The sequence below is a fragment of the Rhinatrema bivittatum genome, chromosome 2, assembly GCF_901001135.1.
Source record: "Rhinatrema bivittatum chromosome 2, aRhiBiv1.1, whole genome shotgun sequence".
Classification (NCBI taxonomy): Eukaryota; Metazoa; Chordata; class Amphibia; order Gymnophiona; family Rhinatrematidae; genus Rhinatrema; species Rhinatrema bivittatum.
In genome coordinates, this window is record NC_042616.1 from 239,211,714 (window position 1) to 239,228,572 (window position 16,859).

General features: G+C 43.5%; 1 protein-coding gene across 2 annotated transcripts in view; it reads left to right on the forward strand.

Moving 5' to 3' along the window:
- LOC115084432 (tetratricopeptide repeat protein 30A) overlaps positions 1-16,859 on the forward strand; it is a 156,824-nt gene that overhangs the window by 85,108 nt on the left and 54,857 nt on the right. For both annotated transcript variants that reach the window (XM_029589320.1, XM_029589321.1), the window contains exon 13: positions 2,334-2,410. In XM_029589320.1, the coding sequence (XP_029445180.1) occupies positions 2,334-2,410 (77 nt within the window). The remainder of the gene's footprint in view (positions 1-2,333; positions 2,411-16,859) is intronic.

A 16,859-nucleotide genomic window follows, 5' to 3' on the forward strand; every position in this document is an offset into this window, starting at 1 on the left:
GGTGTCATACCCTCCATATAATCATGTTTTTCTCAATAAGAATATTTGGAGAACTTTATTCTAAGTGCTTACCTAAAGTAGTTTCTCAATTCCGTTTAAATTTCTTTTCTGAACCATATCTGGCCAAGGCTGAACAACACTCTCTTCATACTCTGGACTACAGATGAACCACCTTGTTCTATCTTGACAGAACAAAACCTTTTAGGAAACAAACCTTTTTGCCTGTGATATAAACAGTCAAGGTCATCCAGTTAAGAAGCAAATGCTTTCATCTTGGCTTTCATAGTGCATTTCATTTTGTTTTTCTAAAACAGGAGATCAGCTTTCACAAAAGGCTAAAACTCATAAACCAAGAGCCACTGTGACTTCTATAGCACATTTACGTCAAGCCTTGATTGAAGACATTTCTAAGACTGCTACCTGGACATCTTTACATAACTTTATTAAGGTTTACTGCTTGGATCAGAATTCTTTAAATGATTAGTATTTTTGGTCAAGCATTTCTTGTGAATTTATTTCAATAAGAGCTTCAACTTCTCTCAACTATTTCCTGCAGGTTACATATCTACTATTTTAAAGAATAGCATCTTTTCATGCAACCCTTATCTTGGGAGTCCCTTCTTGTGTGACTGTTTTGTTCCTGTTTGTCCATGGAGAAAGAGAAGCTGCTTACCCGTAACAGATGATTTCTGTGGACCGCATCACAAACAAACTACATCATTTTACCCTACTCCCCAAAATTGAAACTCAGCTTGTAAATTACTGTGGTGGCTCACTCAGCGACAGCAGCGTGGAAAGTCCTGCATATGCTCAGAAGATCTTTTTGTTCATTCTGGGCTCAGAGCTTTTTTCCACATCGTCAAATGATATCACCCACTTGTGAGGCTGGTTTGTTTTGCTGTCCACTGAGAACACCTGTTACAAGTAAGCAACTTTGCTTTCTATAAGATGTGACTAGGATTTTAACACATACATTTACAGAATATTTTGCACATACAGTATGTACAGCGCATTGTTTATTGTACTAGAATATAGCATTTTTTTCATTTTGTATTTATTTTTAATTAATTTCTTCTGAGACTATATTCATTTTAAAGGCTGATGTTTTTGTGTTTTGAAGCTTCAGTTAATATAAAAAAAATTGTAACATGCCTTAGTTGTTAAAGGTGAACTGTTACAATATAGGGGGCAATTTTCAGAAGTATTTTTCTGAAGTAGTTACCCTGGTAAAGTAGTTACCCTGGTAAAATTTGGGGCTAAAAATTGCCCTCCCCACTCTGGGGGTAAAAGCACTCATACTGCAAAGGGGCTGGCAGGGAGAGGACAGAGCAGGCCAACAACATGCAGAGATTTTACTTTGAACCTCCCATGCATGATTTATGATATGGGCTTTGTACCTGCTGTAGAGCATGTGCAGAGTCTGTGGGTACTGAAATACCCACAGCATTAGCCGGGCCCACATTTTCCAAAGGAAACTCCACAGGGAGCTTCCTTTTGAAAATTTGCTTACAGGATCACAGGTACATTGTCAGAATTGCTCTCCCCAATGAAATAGACAGTTGCATAAGGTAATGAAGATCTTATATGTATTTTGTGTCATATTATAGTTTTTCTTTTTGGGATGTGAGGGTTTGGTTAATCATCTTTATCTTTTTTTCTTTGTCTTCTATATTTCCAACTCAATGGGATCCAATTTGAAACTACCTAGGGTACCCTTTAGTTTATATTCCCTCCCAACTTAATACCGCCATTGCAGAGATAGTTCTTGACAAGGGACTATACACTGTGGCGAATGTGATGCCTAAGTCTGGCCACTAGGTGTCACTGTTGGCAATGGCTGACACTATCTCCCCCCCCCCCCCTCCAATGGGTTGTGGGGGCTCCTAATACTGCCTCAGCAGCATCCATAGCCTTGGCTGGCTCAGGGATTGGAAGACCTGACAGGAGATTCAAACCCAGGTTCTCCGCATGGCAGTGCACAGCCCTTGCCAGCCTGGAGGCTCTGTGGCCCATCTTTCATATTTTTAAGTTAAAATGTGATCGTTTAATTACATCCAGGTTATATAGTGGGGAATATGAAGACCAAAATATTCTTTCAGAGAAAATAGCATGATAGAAAACTTTTGTACTCTGGTTATATTTCCGGTAATGATCAAATGAGTGGCCTACTGAATTTAACAAAAGTCATCTGTTTATCACAAGTTTGTCATGTGACAAGTTTTGTAATCAGAAATTTCCTATACACAATTAGTCTATGACCAGTCTCTAATATTTCATTTATTATTCTTAATATCCTGCTTGTTAACCATTCTATCTAATGCTATTCTCTTCAGGTACAGGAAGCAAGGCACAACAGAGATGATGATGCCGTCAAGAAGGCAGTGAATGATTATGATGAAGCCCTTGAGAAGTAAGTAGTTCTGCTTTGTTGCCCATTTGTGCCTTTTCATGCATTACTACATAACTGACAGTGCTACTTGCAGTCCCTCAATATTTCTCTGTCTCCAGCAGATGGAGAGGTGTAAAACCTGTAGCTTGGAAGAGTTAAAAAAAAAAAAAAAAAGAAAGAAAAAGAAGAAAAGAAAAGAAGAAAGGGTTTGACTCCCTAAGGTGCTAGGTTCCCTTGTGGGCCATCCCTTAGGTCGAACTGGGTGAGCGGGAAATTGGTGATCCCTGACAGTCTTGGCCCGAAGTAAGCAGAGGGCTTGAAAGTCAGGGGTCCTGGCTCCCTCAGTCCCTCTGGACCCCCCTCACCTGTTCCGGGCTGCAAGACTCAGGGAAGTAACCCTTTATTGTCTTGTTCTGTCTAAGATGGCTGCCTGGTTTGTTTGTTTTTTAAAAAAGATAAAAAGAGTAAATTGTAAGTGGGGTTGTGATCTGCCAATGCTTGTCATGTTGGCTGCCCTGGTATTAGAACAGGGGGTGAGGCAGGAAGCTACGGCTACACACCCGAGATCCGGGAGGGCTCAGCAGGCCTTTGAGCAGGCGGTGCGGTGTGCATCAAGAGACAGCATTAGCACATCCGGGGTCTGGGAGGGCTAAAGGATATTGCATGCGATCAGTGCGGTGCACGTTGGGAGGTTGCGTCCCTCTACTCAGGGTCCAGGAGGGCTCTCAGAGGCAGTGGCGTAGCCACGGGTGGGCCTGGGTGGGCAGGTGCCACCCAATTTAGACTCAGGCCCACCCAACTGACACCGGAACTGCAAGGCTGTCGCGGGATCCCATCCCCTCAACAGTGAAGAGGAGAACCCATGCCTGGCGCGCCATCACGGCACACGTGGGGAAGCAAGCGGTCCTGCAACCATATGGCCGACCGATCATCCTGTTTGTGGGGGGGGGGGGGAGCGGAAGCGTTGCGCACAGCTTCCACTTCCTCCCCCCAAAGCAGGAAGATCAGCTGGCCTCTCCTGCTATCTTCGGGCCATACGGCCGACCGATCTTCCTGTTTGGAGGAGGGGGGGGAGAGCGGAAGCGCCGCGCACAGTTTCCGCTTCCTCCCCCCAGAGCAGGAAGATCAGCTGGCCTATCCTGCTGCCACCGGCCTCCTGCGTACAGTCGACCGATCTTCCTGTTGGGGGGGGGGAGGAGAGCTGAGCACCGCGCACAGCTTCCGCTCCCCCCCCCCAGCAGGAAGATCGGTCGGCCGTATGGCTCGAAGATAGCAGGAGGCCAGTGGCAGCAGGAGAGGCCAGCTGATCTTCCTGCTCTGGGGGGAGGAAGCGGAAACTGTGCACAGGCTTGAATGTGTATGTGTGGATGAGAATGGGAGCCTTGGTGTGTGTGTGTGTGGGTGAAAATCAGAGCCTGGGTGTGTATGGGAGTGAGAATGGAGTCTTGAATGTGTGTGGGTGAGAATGGAAGCTTAAATATGTGGGTGAGGATGGAAGCTTGAATGTGTTTATATATGGGTGAGAATGGGAGCCTGGGTTTGTGTGTGGGTGAGAATGGAGGTCTGGGTTTGTGTGTGTGGGTGAGTAAGGAAGCTTGAATATATGGGTAAGAATGGGTGCTTGAATGTGTGTATGTGTGGGTGAGAATGGGACCTTAAATGTGTGTATGTGTGGGTGAGAATGGGAGCTTGAAATATGTATATGTGTGGGTGAGAATGGGAGTATGGGTTTGTGTGTGTGGATGAGAATGGGTGCCTGGATGTGCGTCTGTGTGTGCATAAGAATATAAGCCTGGGGAGGGGTGAGAAAGTGAGAGCTTGTATGTATGTCTGCAGAGAATGTGAGCTTGGGGGGGGGGGGGAGAGAGCATACGAGAGTGAGAGCCTGAGTGTGTGAGGGAGTCTGTGAGAGAAAGCATGTATGTATATATGTGTGTGGAAGGGAAGAAGACAGTAGTAGAAAAGACACTGAAGAGGAATTAGGAAATGAGCGACAAGGGAAAAAATGGGAAAAAGAGACCAGGACCAACTGATTAGAAAAATACAAAGATCAGACAACAAAGGTAAAAAAATAAATAAATATATATATATATATAGAGAGAGAGATGTTAGCAATTTAAATATGTGCTTTCAATATAACATCATATCAATTAAACGCTGATACCATGTAGTCTCATAAGAATGTCTTGAGAAACCTCATATAAAATGGCGGGCTTTGACTGAGATAGCCCTGACAGCCACGGTAGTAATTGTGCGGTCACTAGTGTATGACAGACCGTCACTCAGTTATAATCATTGGTTTCTCCGATATTGATTTTGCATTTTTTTGAATTTTACACAACTTTTTAAGACAGTTTCAAGGCAGTAAAGTTTGACTTATCGTAGCAGTGCGTGCAGCAAGGGATATCACGCTGGCGTTGGCCCGACACGGCTCGTGTTTCTGTAAAGCTTCTTCAGGGGCCGCAATATGCCAATTCTATGATAAAACAGTTACTTCAAATAAACATGTTTTATACAACAAACCCATAAAAACGCTGCTTTTTGCAAGAATCATACGATTCCCAAATCTGCCAAAAAGGTTCTGCTACTCGGCTGCAGCTTTGTCTTAACAGCAGGATCCGCCATATTACTGAGCTGTTTTTGTACCTACCGAGATCTCTGGGCGGAACCAATTAATGAGGAAATTACTCAGGTAATCAATCAAATCACTAGATAAGAGAGGACCATTCGACTGAATCATTAAGACCTTGTGGGGATTGGGTGGCTAGAGTATAGATCCACCATTGTTCAGGGTGAATTTCACCCGGAGGGTACCGACAAAGAGGCTGCCAGAGATAAGAAGGAGGCGGCAGCTATCTTGTCTCCTCGTGGTAGGAGGCAGATGGAGTCTGGGGAGGACAGGGACTCCCCACCCCCATTCTCATGGTTCGTGCAGGGCACTCCTGAGGACCAGAAGAGTGGGGAAGAGCCGGCTGAAGAGACTGCTTAAAGCATATTTAGCCAGTCAAGATACCAGTGATTAAAAACAGTTTTTCACTAGGTTTTGTCCTGCTTCTGCATAAGGCTTATTTAGCAAGACGAGGGACAGAGGTGATGCACCCACACGCTATACAGTCCATGCGGCCTATTAAGGTGTGCAGGCAGGAGCCTCACAGAAGTCCATCTCTACACATTGGGAGGAACCTCTTGAGGGACCACCCATTAGATGAGGTTCTGGAGGTGCACCAGTCCCTGTTGGATCCAGAAGAGGTTCCAATGGTGAAAGGTCTGCCACCTGTGCCGAAGGAAGAGTTATGTCCTCTCATCCCTTAGGTTATTGATGAACCGGTTTATGTGGGGTGCAAAAGGCTCAGGAAAAAGATTCTGCCCCGAAGGCCAGTTCCAAGCAGGGGACCTGGTTGGAGGCCGGGGTAGCCTATGTGGCACATGTGCTATAGGATTTGGTCCACACATCCACCAGAAGCATGTTCTCAGCACTTCCAGCGGACTCCTATGATTGTGAAATTGATCAGCAGATGTGTAGTCTTAGTCTCTGTAAAGATCAAATGGCCCTAGAGGGGTTACAAGCGTATTTTTCTAGGGTGCAAGCAGTTTCCTGGGAGGTGTATCATTTTGTGTCGCCTTAAGAGACATGTAGAGCTGTGACATAGCCTTTGCTTATCACTTTCACCAGACAAAACCTCCCTCCATGCACGACGCTTTCATGACGCAGCTATCAGATTTCTCGATGCATGTGTGTCATCCAAAGGTGATGGCAGACGAAAATCTGCTTTTTTTCTGATAGGACAGAAGAGTCCCAGGGGCCTCAAAGCCCACATTGCAAGAAAAAGAGTGGACCCTACATCACTGTCTCATAGTAGGCACGGTGTGGACTCAATCCTTGACATTTTGTCACAACCATCTTGGGGTTTCCCTTACACGCCTGTCTCAGTCAGTTCCAGGTCTTCCTCCTTCCAGGGAGACTGTACTGTCTACTCAGATTTGTCCACACGATCCCGTCTTAAGGACTGTATTCTTCAGGAGGAACTGTCTCTTGGAGAAACAGGCTGCACTGGATAAAGGTTCCTGGGGCCTCCCTCAGATATACTGTCTGCAGCTGTATGCCCTTGTGGGAGACAGTCTCCGGCTACCGTTGTTTTAGAGAAACAGCGGCTTCCTTTGGATCCACCTCCAAGCCTATCCCATCAGGCTATGGACCAGATTTTGTCAATCATAAAGAATCTGTTCTCCTCTTTGCACCCAGAAATTCTGCCCTCACATATTTCAGGTCCGAGTGGGGAAGGGATTTGAGACCATATACCTTTCTGTCCAGTGAAGCTCATATCCCCGGATCGAGATAAGCAGGATGAGTCTTAGCCACCTTCACCTCAGTCAGTCCAGCTGGACTTTCCACCAGACCTTTCCTCCACCAGCTTGATGGGTATCCCCTCCGGAAGAACCTCCAGACTACTCTTCTCCTCCAGAGGATCTAACTTATTCATGGTTCATGGAGAAGCTGAGCAATATGCTGGGGGTTGAAGTCTGAAAACTCCCTGACCCTAGGGAGAAAGTCTTCGGGATCCTGAAGATTACAAAAGTCCTCAACCTATGGAGTTGTCCAACTTCCACATGCATCAGTTGTTGAATCAACAATGAAACGTGCAAAAAAATCAAGGTTACATGCGTCTGCTGCTCCAGGAAACACAAACTACTTGATGACTTTGCCAAGAAAACTTTTCAAAGTGCACTGTTATCCCAGAATCTCTTCTGGAGCAAGAGGTCCAAGCCTTAGTCCAACAGCAGGCCATCCAATCGGTAGCCAAACACCAAATCAATACCAGTTACTACTCCCAATACTTCCTTATTCCGATACACTTATTCTAGACATAGGATCTCTCAACAAACACCTTCGGAAGGAGAAGTTCAAGATGACGTCCCTCAAGTTGATCCTACTGTTCATTCAGAGGAACAATTGGATGTGTTCTTTGGATCTCAAAGATGCCTGCACCAATATTCCGATACACTCTTCCTGCTGGTGATTCCTGTGGTTCCAAGTGGCTTTGAAGCACTATCAGTACAAAGTCCTACCTTTTGGCCTTTCCTCAGCTCCCAGAGTTTTCACCAAATGTTTGGTTGTGGCAGTGGCTTATTTAAGACCCCAGGGAATCCGGGTTTTTCCCTATCTGGATGACTGGCTGATAGTCTCCCCCAACCAGTTATCCCTATAAGATCATCTGCAAATGACTTGCCTAGAGTCTCAAGGATTCCTCATGAACTACAAGAAGTCAGTTCTCAAACCGACCCAGATACTGCAATTCATAGGAGCCAGAATATACTCTATCCAGTCTTGTGCCTTCCTTCTGCAGTTGAGGATTGAGAGGATCCATCATCTGTGTACGGAATTACTCCACAGACCAATTGTCACAATGCGCCAGGTGCTTGTAATCCCTGGGGCACATGGCAGCAGCCATTCAAGAAGTATCTCACACCCGCCTACATATGAGGTGCATTCATTGGGGCTTGAAGTCTCAATGGACCTAATACTGCCAATCAATGACAAAGAAATTAACCTTGTTGGACTTTATACGGAAAGGCATCCATTGGGGGTTGGAACCAGGGGTACTAACGATAGATCCCTACTCAGGGAACTCCCCCATCCACAGTCTCATCCTCACCACAGACACATCTGCGCAGGGTTGGGGGCTCATCTTCGCAAAAGACACAAAGCCTATGGTTGTTGGAGGAGCAGTCCTACCAAATCAACCTTCTAGAACTCTGAGCCATGAGATACGCTCTAATGGCTTTTGCTCATGATGTTTCTATGAATATCGGTCTATAAAAGTGTTTAAATAAATATTACGAGGCCATGCCCTTATTATTTACATAGACAATCAGGTGGCCATGTTCTACATGAACAAGCAGGGGGGCTCAGTCTCCTGGCTCCTTTGCAGGGAGGCAGTATGGATCTGGGAGTGGGTCATAGAAAACTCAATGACTCTGCGCTAGACATATTTACCCAGAATAGCAATCACATTAGCAGATTTCCTAAGCAGAGTTTTCCACCCTCACGAATGGTCCCTCAATCAGTCTGTGGCCGACAGGATCTTTCTACAATGGGTCAACCTTGATTGGATATTTTTGCCACCAAACAAAATCAAAAGGTAACACAGTTCTGCTTGGTCCATCCCAACCACCTCAGGGAGACACAGGATGCCTTTCTCATGGTTGACAGGCCTTCTGTATGCTTTTCCTCCAATTCCTCTCATCCCAAGGATAGCTCAGAAGATGATCGGGGACAACGCTCATATGATACTCATAGATCCAGTCGAGGCAACCCTGGTTGTGTATCTGTTGTGGTATTCTGAAAGCCGTCCCAATATATAATTCGGTCAAGACCCAGATCTCCTAACTCAAGAAGGGGGCTCCCTTCTTCACCCCTCCACTCTTCCCTCCACCTAACAGCCTGGATGATGAACACGAGATCTTGCAAGGCTTAGCTTTCTTAGTGGATATTCAGTGAATAATTATAGCAGCAAGAAATCCATCAAGCAGACAAAGCTATTCCTTTAAGTGGAAGCGGTATGCAAAATGGTGTCAAAATCAATGGATTAGACACTTTTCATCGTCGCCCAATGAGATTCTCAATTACTTGCTCCACCTCTCAGAATCTGACCTGGCGACGTAGTCTATAAGGGTTCATGTAAGTACTATAGCTGCTTACCGTAAAAGAGACAAGGATTCCTTTATGGCTTCCCATCCATTTTAAATATATCTGAAGCAAGAAAATTGTGAGAGAGTCAGTTGGACTGTTAGATGACCGAGGGGTTAAAGGGGCACTTAGAGAAGATAAGGCCAATGCAGAAAGAATAAATTAATGATTTGCTTCTGTGTTTACTAATGACGATTTTGGGGAGATATCAGTTAAAAGTGTACAACAGGCGTAGACATTGTTTAAAAATACAATCTTAGAGGTGCAGTCCAGCTGTATTCCACGCATTAAGAAAAGTGGAAAACAAAATGATTACCAGCATGGTTAAAAGGTAAGGTGAAAAGAGGCTATTTTATCCAACAAACCATTCTTCAAAAACTGAGAGAAGGATCCATCTCAAGAAAATAGGAAACAGCATAAGCATTGTTAAGTTAAGTGTAAAACATTGATAAGGTGGGCTAAGTGAGAATTTGAAATGAAGTTGGTCGTGGAAGCAAAAACTCATAATAAAATCTTTTTAAAATACATCTGAAGCAGGAAATCTGTGAGGGAGTCTGTTGGACCGTTAGATAACCGAGGGGATAAAGGGGCTCTTAGGGAAGATAAGGCCATTGCAGAAAGACTAAATGAATTCTTTGGTTCTGTGTTTACTAATGAGGATGCTGGGGAGATATCAATTTCGGAGATGGTTTTCAAGGGTGATGAGTTAGATGAACTGAACCAAATCACTGTGAACCTGGAAGATATAGTAGACAAGATTGACAAACTAAAATAGCAAATCATCTGGACCAGATGGTATGCACTCCAGGGCTTCTAAAGGAACTAAAAAATGATTGGAGGGTGGCCAATGAAAACCCAGTATTTAAAAAGGGCTTCAAGGTGTTCCAGGGAACTATAGACCAGTGAGCCTGACTTCAGTGCCAGGAAAAATAGTGGAAAGTGTTCTAAATATCAAAATCACAGAACATATAGAAAGACATGGTTTAATGGAACAAAGTCAGCATGGCTTTACCCAAGGCAAGTCTTGCCTCACAAATCTGCTTCACTTTTTTGAAGGAGTTAATAAACATGTAGATAAAGGTGAACCGGTAAATGTAGTGTATTTGGATTTTCAGAAGGTGCTTGACAAAGTTCCTCGTGAAAGGCTTCTAGGAAAAATAAAAAGTCATGGGATAGGTGGCGATGTCCTTTCATGGATTACAAACTGGTTAAAAGACAGAAAACGGAGAGTAGAATTAAATGGACAATTTTCTCAGTGGAAGGGAGTGGACAGTGGAGTGCCTCAGGGATCTGTATTGGGACCCGTACTTTTCAATATATTTATAAATGATCTGGAAAGAAATACGACAAGTGAGGTAATCAAATTTGCAGATGATACAAAATTGTTCAGAGTAGTTAAATCACAAACAGATTGTGATAAATTGCAGGAAGACCTTGTGAGACTGGAAAATTGGGCATCCAAATGGCAGATTAAATTTAATGTAGATAAGTGCAAGGTGATGCATATAGGGAAAAATAACCCATGCTATAATTACACAATGTTGGGTTCCATATTAGGTGCTACAACCCAAGAAAGAGATCTAGGAATCATAGTGGATAACACATTGAAATCGTCGGTTCAGTGTGCTGCGGCAGTCAAAAAAGCAAACAGAATGTTGGGAATTATTAGAAAGGGAATGATGAATAAAACAGAAAATGTCATAATGCCTCTGTATCGCTCCATGGTGAGACCGCACCTTGAATAATGTGTACAATTCTGGTCGCCGCATCTCAAAAAAGATATAATTGCGATGGAGAAGGTACAGAGAAAGGTGACCAAAATGATAAAGGGGGTGGAATAGCTCCCCTATGAGGAAAGACTAAAGAGGTTAGGACTTTTCAGCTTGGAGAAGAGATGGCTGAGGGGGGATATGATAGAGGTGTTTAAAATCATGAGAGGTCTAGAACGGGTAAAAGTGAATTGGTTATTTACTCTTTCGGATAATAGAAGGACTAGGGGGCACTCCATGAAGTTAGCATGTGGCACATTTAAAACTAATCAGAGAAAGTTCTTCTTCACTCAACGCACAATTAAAGTCTGGAATTTGTTGCAGAGGATGCAGTTAGTGCAGTTAGTGTAGCTGGGTTTAAAAAAGGATTTGATAAGTTGTTGGAGGAGAAGTCCATTACCTGCTATTAAGTTCACTTAGAAAATAGCCACTGCCATTACTAGCAACAGTAACATGGGATAGACTTAGTTTTTGGGTACTTGTCAGTTTCTCATGGCCTAGATTGGTCACTGTTGGAAACAGGATGCTGGGCTCGATGGACCCTTGCTCTGACCCAGTATGGCACGTTCTTATGTCCTGCAGATGGTAGCAGTTCTGGATTAGTGCAGCCTTCCCTGGTAGAGTGTGGTTCAGTTCCACTCCCAGTGCAACAGTTTAGGTTGTTCTTTATTTTATTTTTTTTATTTAAAATTATTTGTGTACTGCCTATACAGTGGGAGTAATATCTAAGCAGTTTACATGTTAAATACATTCATAGTAAGTTACGAATAAAAGGGAATGCAGTATATATATTTATATATATTTAAAGTTTTTCTATACCGGCATTCGTGATACAATCACATCAGGGGGTGTAAAAAACAGAACATTGAACATGTGCATAGAACCGTAAAGTTACATTAAAACAAGGTTTATCTAACTGGGGGAGGAAAGGGAGTTAGATGAACTGAGCAATTTTAAGATTAATTATTTACATTATATTGTAGTGTCTCATTGAATTTGTTGCTATACTTTAGTTATCAGACAAACAAAAGGTAGAAGGGTTAATACAAGTATTAAAAATAGCTTAAAAGAAGGAGGTATAGAGGGAATTAAAAGAGAAATAAAACAACTTAAAATAGATATGAATGTCAACAAATTAAGATAGTTTAAAAGCAACAGTACGTAGGTGAGTATTAAGAGCTTTTTTGAAGTCTTTAAAGGAAGACGAATATGGTCTTATCCTGCTTGAGCAGGATATAGCTCCTAGGACAACAGTTCGTACAATTATTTTCCAAGTGGAGCAGGCTTGGACTAGGTTCCTGCGTGTCTTTCTTCTCAGTTGAGCAAGCCCTGTTAGCTAGCTCCCAGAATTCTTGCAGGGCCTGGTTGAGTCAGGGAGTTAGTGGGCTGGCCCAGGAGGGGATCCTTCTAGGCAAGTGTTTCCTCGGAGGTCCCAAATCTCCCCATCTCTCTCTCAAAACTTTCTGTTTGGTTGCCTTTGTTACATTAAAGTTTTGTCTTGAAAAATATTAGGCGAGAGAAAAAGGGTTCTCGGTCACGACTGGACATTCAAGCAGCAGGAGGGAATAAATCAATTGACAGTTGTCTCGAAGAGCAAGTGCACAGTCAGATCAGGGTAACATGTTCAGTTAGGAGGAGGGGGGTTCCTAGGCCAGCGCCTGGTAGCAGGCAAATTTTCAGTCTGTAGGGACCTTTTCAGTCTTCCGGGGGAGCTGTGATTAATTTTTATTAGGATTCTGGTTTGGTGCAGTGTCCCACAATCATCTGGGGCTGCCTTCGTATGATTTCCCCTGGGGCCAGGTAAGCCTCATTATTTTATTGCCGGGGAAAATTCTGCAGGATTCAGTAAGCTGTGGTACAGAGTATTGCCGCTTAGTGAATCCCGCGGTATTTTCCTCTCTGGGAAAAATACTGCAGTTTAGTAATGACGTCCATGCTCATTTATTTGTTTATTTATTAAAATATTTATTGTCCACCTATAGCAGACAAACTGAACTAGGCGAATTACAATATGTAAAATTAAAATACAAACAACAGTACATCAAATTAAAAATACAAAAGAACAAAATACCAATGGCTTAATCGACAAATAACGTTTAATGTTAACAGCAGTACCCAAAAGCCTCTTGAAACAGGAGGGCTTTAAGCGCTTTCTAAATATTATAATGCCATCCAATTTCCTCAATGTCTCTGGAAGGATAATCCAAGCCCCAGAACCTGTGAGGAAAAAAGCCTGACATCTGGTAACAGACAAATGAGCTGCCATAACTGAGGGACTTGCCAGTAGCATACGTCCAGAAGAGCGCACTTCTCTGCTAGAGGCATAACATTGTTATAAATGCTTAAGATACTCAGAGCCATTACTTTTTAATACCTTAAAAGCTAACACCAGGAGCTTAAATTTTACATGCTGTTTTACAAGCAGCCAATGTAATTTTATCAAGGAGGGAGTAAATAATTTTAACAGCGGGATCCAGTACCACATCGCCAAATTCTGAAGGATCTGCATAGCTTTCAAACTTGAGGCCAGCAACCCAACATAAAGAGAGTTGCAATAATCAATTGATGTTAAAATATACACCTGTAAAACAGTGTGAAAGTCCCCAGGATCAAGTATGAATTTTAAATGGCGTAAAAGGCACAGCTTGTAATATCCTGTATGCAGGACCTATTGCAACTGGTGTTTGAAAGACAGCTAAGCTACATCTTTAAAAGGAAACGATTCACCTAAAACAGCAAAGGAAGATATATTTGTTTGGCCAGGAAATTATAAATTCGAGAGACGCATATAGCTTCTATTTTGAAAAAAATTTAACATCAGATTATTCTGACACGTCCAGACATTTATAATCATGAAAGTCTCATTAATCTTGTATAAAACTGCCTGCAGATCTTTCTTAACTGGGAAAAAGCTGGATATCATCTGTGTACATTCTAATGGTAACAGCCTGACAATCTAATAATGAACAAAGGAAGTCTTAAGTATAAATTAAACAGAGTCACAGAAAGGACCGACCCCCTAAGGGATTCCTGCAGGCATCCCTCAGAACTTCCTTCCCAAAGCAGCTTAATCCTGTGTTATCTTGCAGAGTGCCTTAGAATAGGTCTTAGAAAATCTGATAATGGTGTAAGGCTGGCAGGACTGCTTCATATGTAAAATGTCACAAATGAGGGAGGCATTCACCTCATTTTTGGTGCCACACAGTTGTTGTTCATTATGGGGTAGATTTTATAATTTTGGCGAGCGCGTACTTTTGTTCGCGCACCAGGCGTGAACAAGAGTACGCGGGATTTCAATAGATATGCGCGTAGCTGCGCATATCCATTAAAATCCGGGATCGGCTCGCGCAAGGCTGCCTCCGCGCAGCCTGCCTCCGTTCCCTCCGAGCGAAATCGGAGCGGCCTCGGAGGGAACTTTCTTTCGCCCTCCCCTCACCTTCCCCTCCCTTCCCCTACCTAACCCGCCCCCCCGGCCCTATCTAAACCCCCCCTACCTTTATCGACGGCCAGAGGCAGACGTAAATCTGCGCGTGCCAGTGGGCTGCTGGCGCACCATCACCCGACCCGGGGGCTGTTCCGGAGGGCGTGACCACGCCCCAGACCGAAACCACGCCCGTGGCGCCAACCCCGAAACGTCGCGTCACCCGCGCCACGCCCCCGAAACGCCACGTCACGACCGCCACGCCCCCGCCACGCCTCTGCATGCAAGCCCCGGGACTTAACGCGCGTCCCGGGTCTTGCGCGCGCTGCCGAGCCTATGCAAAATAGGCTCGGCGCGTGCAGGGGGGTTTGGGGTAGGTTTTCGGGGGGTACGCGCTTTTCCTATGCACGTACCCCTTTGAACATCTACCCTTATATCATGATGCCTTTGTGCATTACTGTGGGAGCTAAGCTGAATTGAGTGACCTTTCTTTGTGACTGTGTTGCCGAGGGTGATTTTAAAAAGCCATTTACCCAGGTCAAGAGGTTATTTGGAAATTACCCACCCTATACGTGGGTATGTGAGGGATCAATGATGTCCATACTTTTTTTTCACCCATGGGAAAAGTAGGTAGGATCTGAGGTGGGGTTAATTCAGGTAAGGCAGCAGCAAGCATGGTTTTGCATTTTCTTTTCTTTTTTTTTATATTTAGTTTTTATTAATGTCAGCATACGCAACCAAACAGAGCATAGCATCAAGGTACTATCACCAAGATTAAACTGTACAGGAACATTGAACAACATACAGATAATAGTTGCAATAATACTAACAGTTTTCATCAAAGAAATTACCCCTCCTACTCCCCCCCCCAAGCTAAGCAGGCCCAGAAGGAGAAACAAGGAAATCGGATCAGTTATACATAACTCTAAAGAGATAATATCATCACATACCTCGGCATGAGACATAGAGAAGAAAAAGAATAATAAATAAAAACAAATAGGAAACGGAGATGAATCAAGTTCTAGAGATGACTACAACTGGAGCTGCTGATACCAACGAAGAAAGGGCTCCCAGACACGTATATGAAGAGCTACAGAATCTCTCTGAACATCTTATAGAAAAGACCAATAGTGAACATTCCAAAGCCGTCGAAGAAATAGTGTTGTGGTCGGGGCAGCCTCCTTCTTCCAATGATCTCCAATTTCTTGTCGGGCCCCACGGAAAACATGATTTACTAAAGATCTCGCAGTAGATAGCCGCGCCCATGGGTATTGGGAAAGAAAATAAATTTCAGAAACAAAAGGAATCCTAATTTCAGTCAACTCAGAGAGAACTGTAGCAGTCCACCTCCAGAAAGGCAGGATCTTAGGACAGGATCACCAAACATGATAGAATGATTCCACCATCCCACACAATCACCATCATTGATTTGATTGACCAGAATAAATCTTACATAACTTAAGAGGAGTAAGATACCAACAGTACAGAAGTTTGTAGTTAGGTTCCACAATATTGGCTGAAAGAGAATTTTTAGCTAAAGCAGTATAGCAAGTCTCCCATTGTTTCTCAGTCCAGTATATCCCCAGTCTGATTCCCAACCTACCTTATGCTTAAAGGAAGGTGACTGCTTGGGAAATAGCAGAAGGTACAGCTTAGAAATCAACCCTTTAGTAACAGTATAATGATAACACAAATCTTCAAAAGCAGACCAAGCTCGAGCCACATGGCTCCTAAAAGATGGACTAGAAAGACAATGTTGCAGTTGAAGAAAGCAATAATACTCAGAATCAGGTAAACCAAATTGCAATCTGTGAAAGAATTTTTAAATCATCCGTCAATTGGCCACAATACCACACCCCCCACTGATTCCAGTGCCTAAATGTGCCTACCGAATTAGGCAAAGAGTGCAATCCCTTATAGAGACCCAGAGGTAATAGAGGAGAAAGGACCTCATGCCCTGTCAGTATGAACCTCCTCTGCCTCCAGATCCTCAAAGTCATCTTAGTAAAAGAGTTAGACACCATAATGAAACCTCCTGTCTCCGGCAATCCCCAGATCCTGGAATAAAGTGAACCCCCAGGCAGATTAGCCTGCTCTATATATATCCATTGTTTAATAGGAGACCTAGAGGACATTTCATAAACATCTCTCAATTTTTCAGCAACAAATATTGCGTACAATTAGGTACAGCCAGCCCACCCTTCAATTTAGGCAAAAATAACACCCTTTTTGCTACCCTGGCAGCAGCCTCTTCCAGATATAATGAAAAACTTTTGTATGTAGGGATTTCAAAAATTTGATCAGGATATCAGTAGGGAGGGTCTGAAAAAGATAGAGCCACCGAGGCAAAACTGTAATTTTAACAGCAGCAATTCTGCCCAACCAAGCGAAATTATAAGGAGCCCAAATATCTAAGTCTTTGAAGGTTTTCTCTAATAAGGGAGTGTAATTCAAAGCAAACAATTGTTTCCAATCCGCTCCCAATTGAATGCCCAAATAGCAAATAGTACGACTTGCCCACTTAAAAGGGGAAGCACTCTTTAAGCCTATTAGCTTGGGATTCAGACAAGGATACATTCAGTATCTCTGACT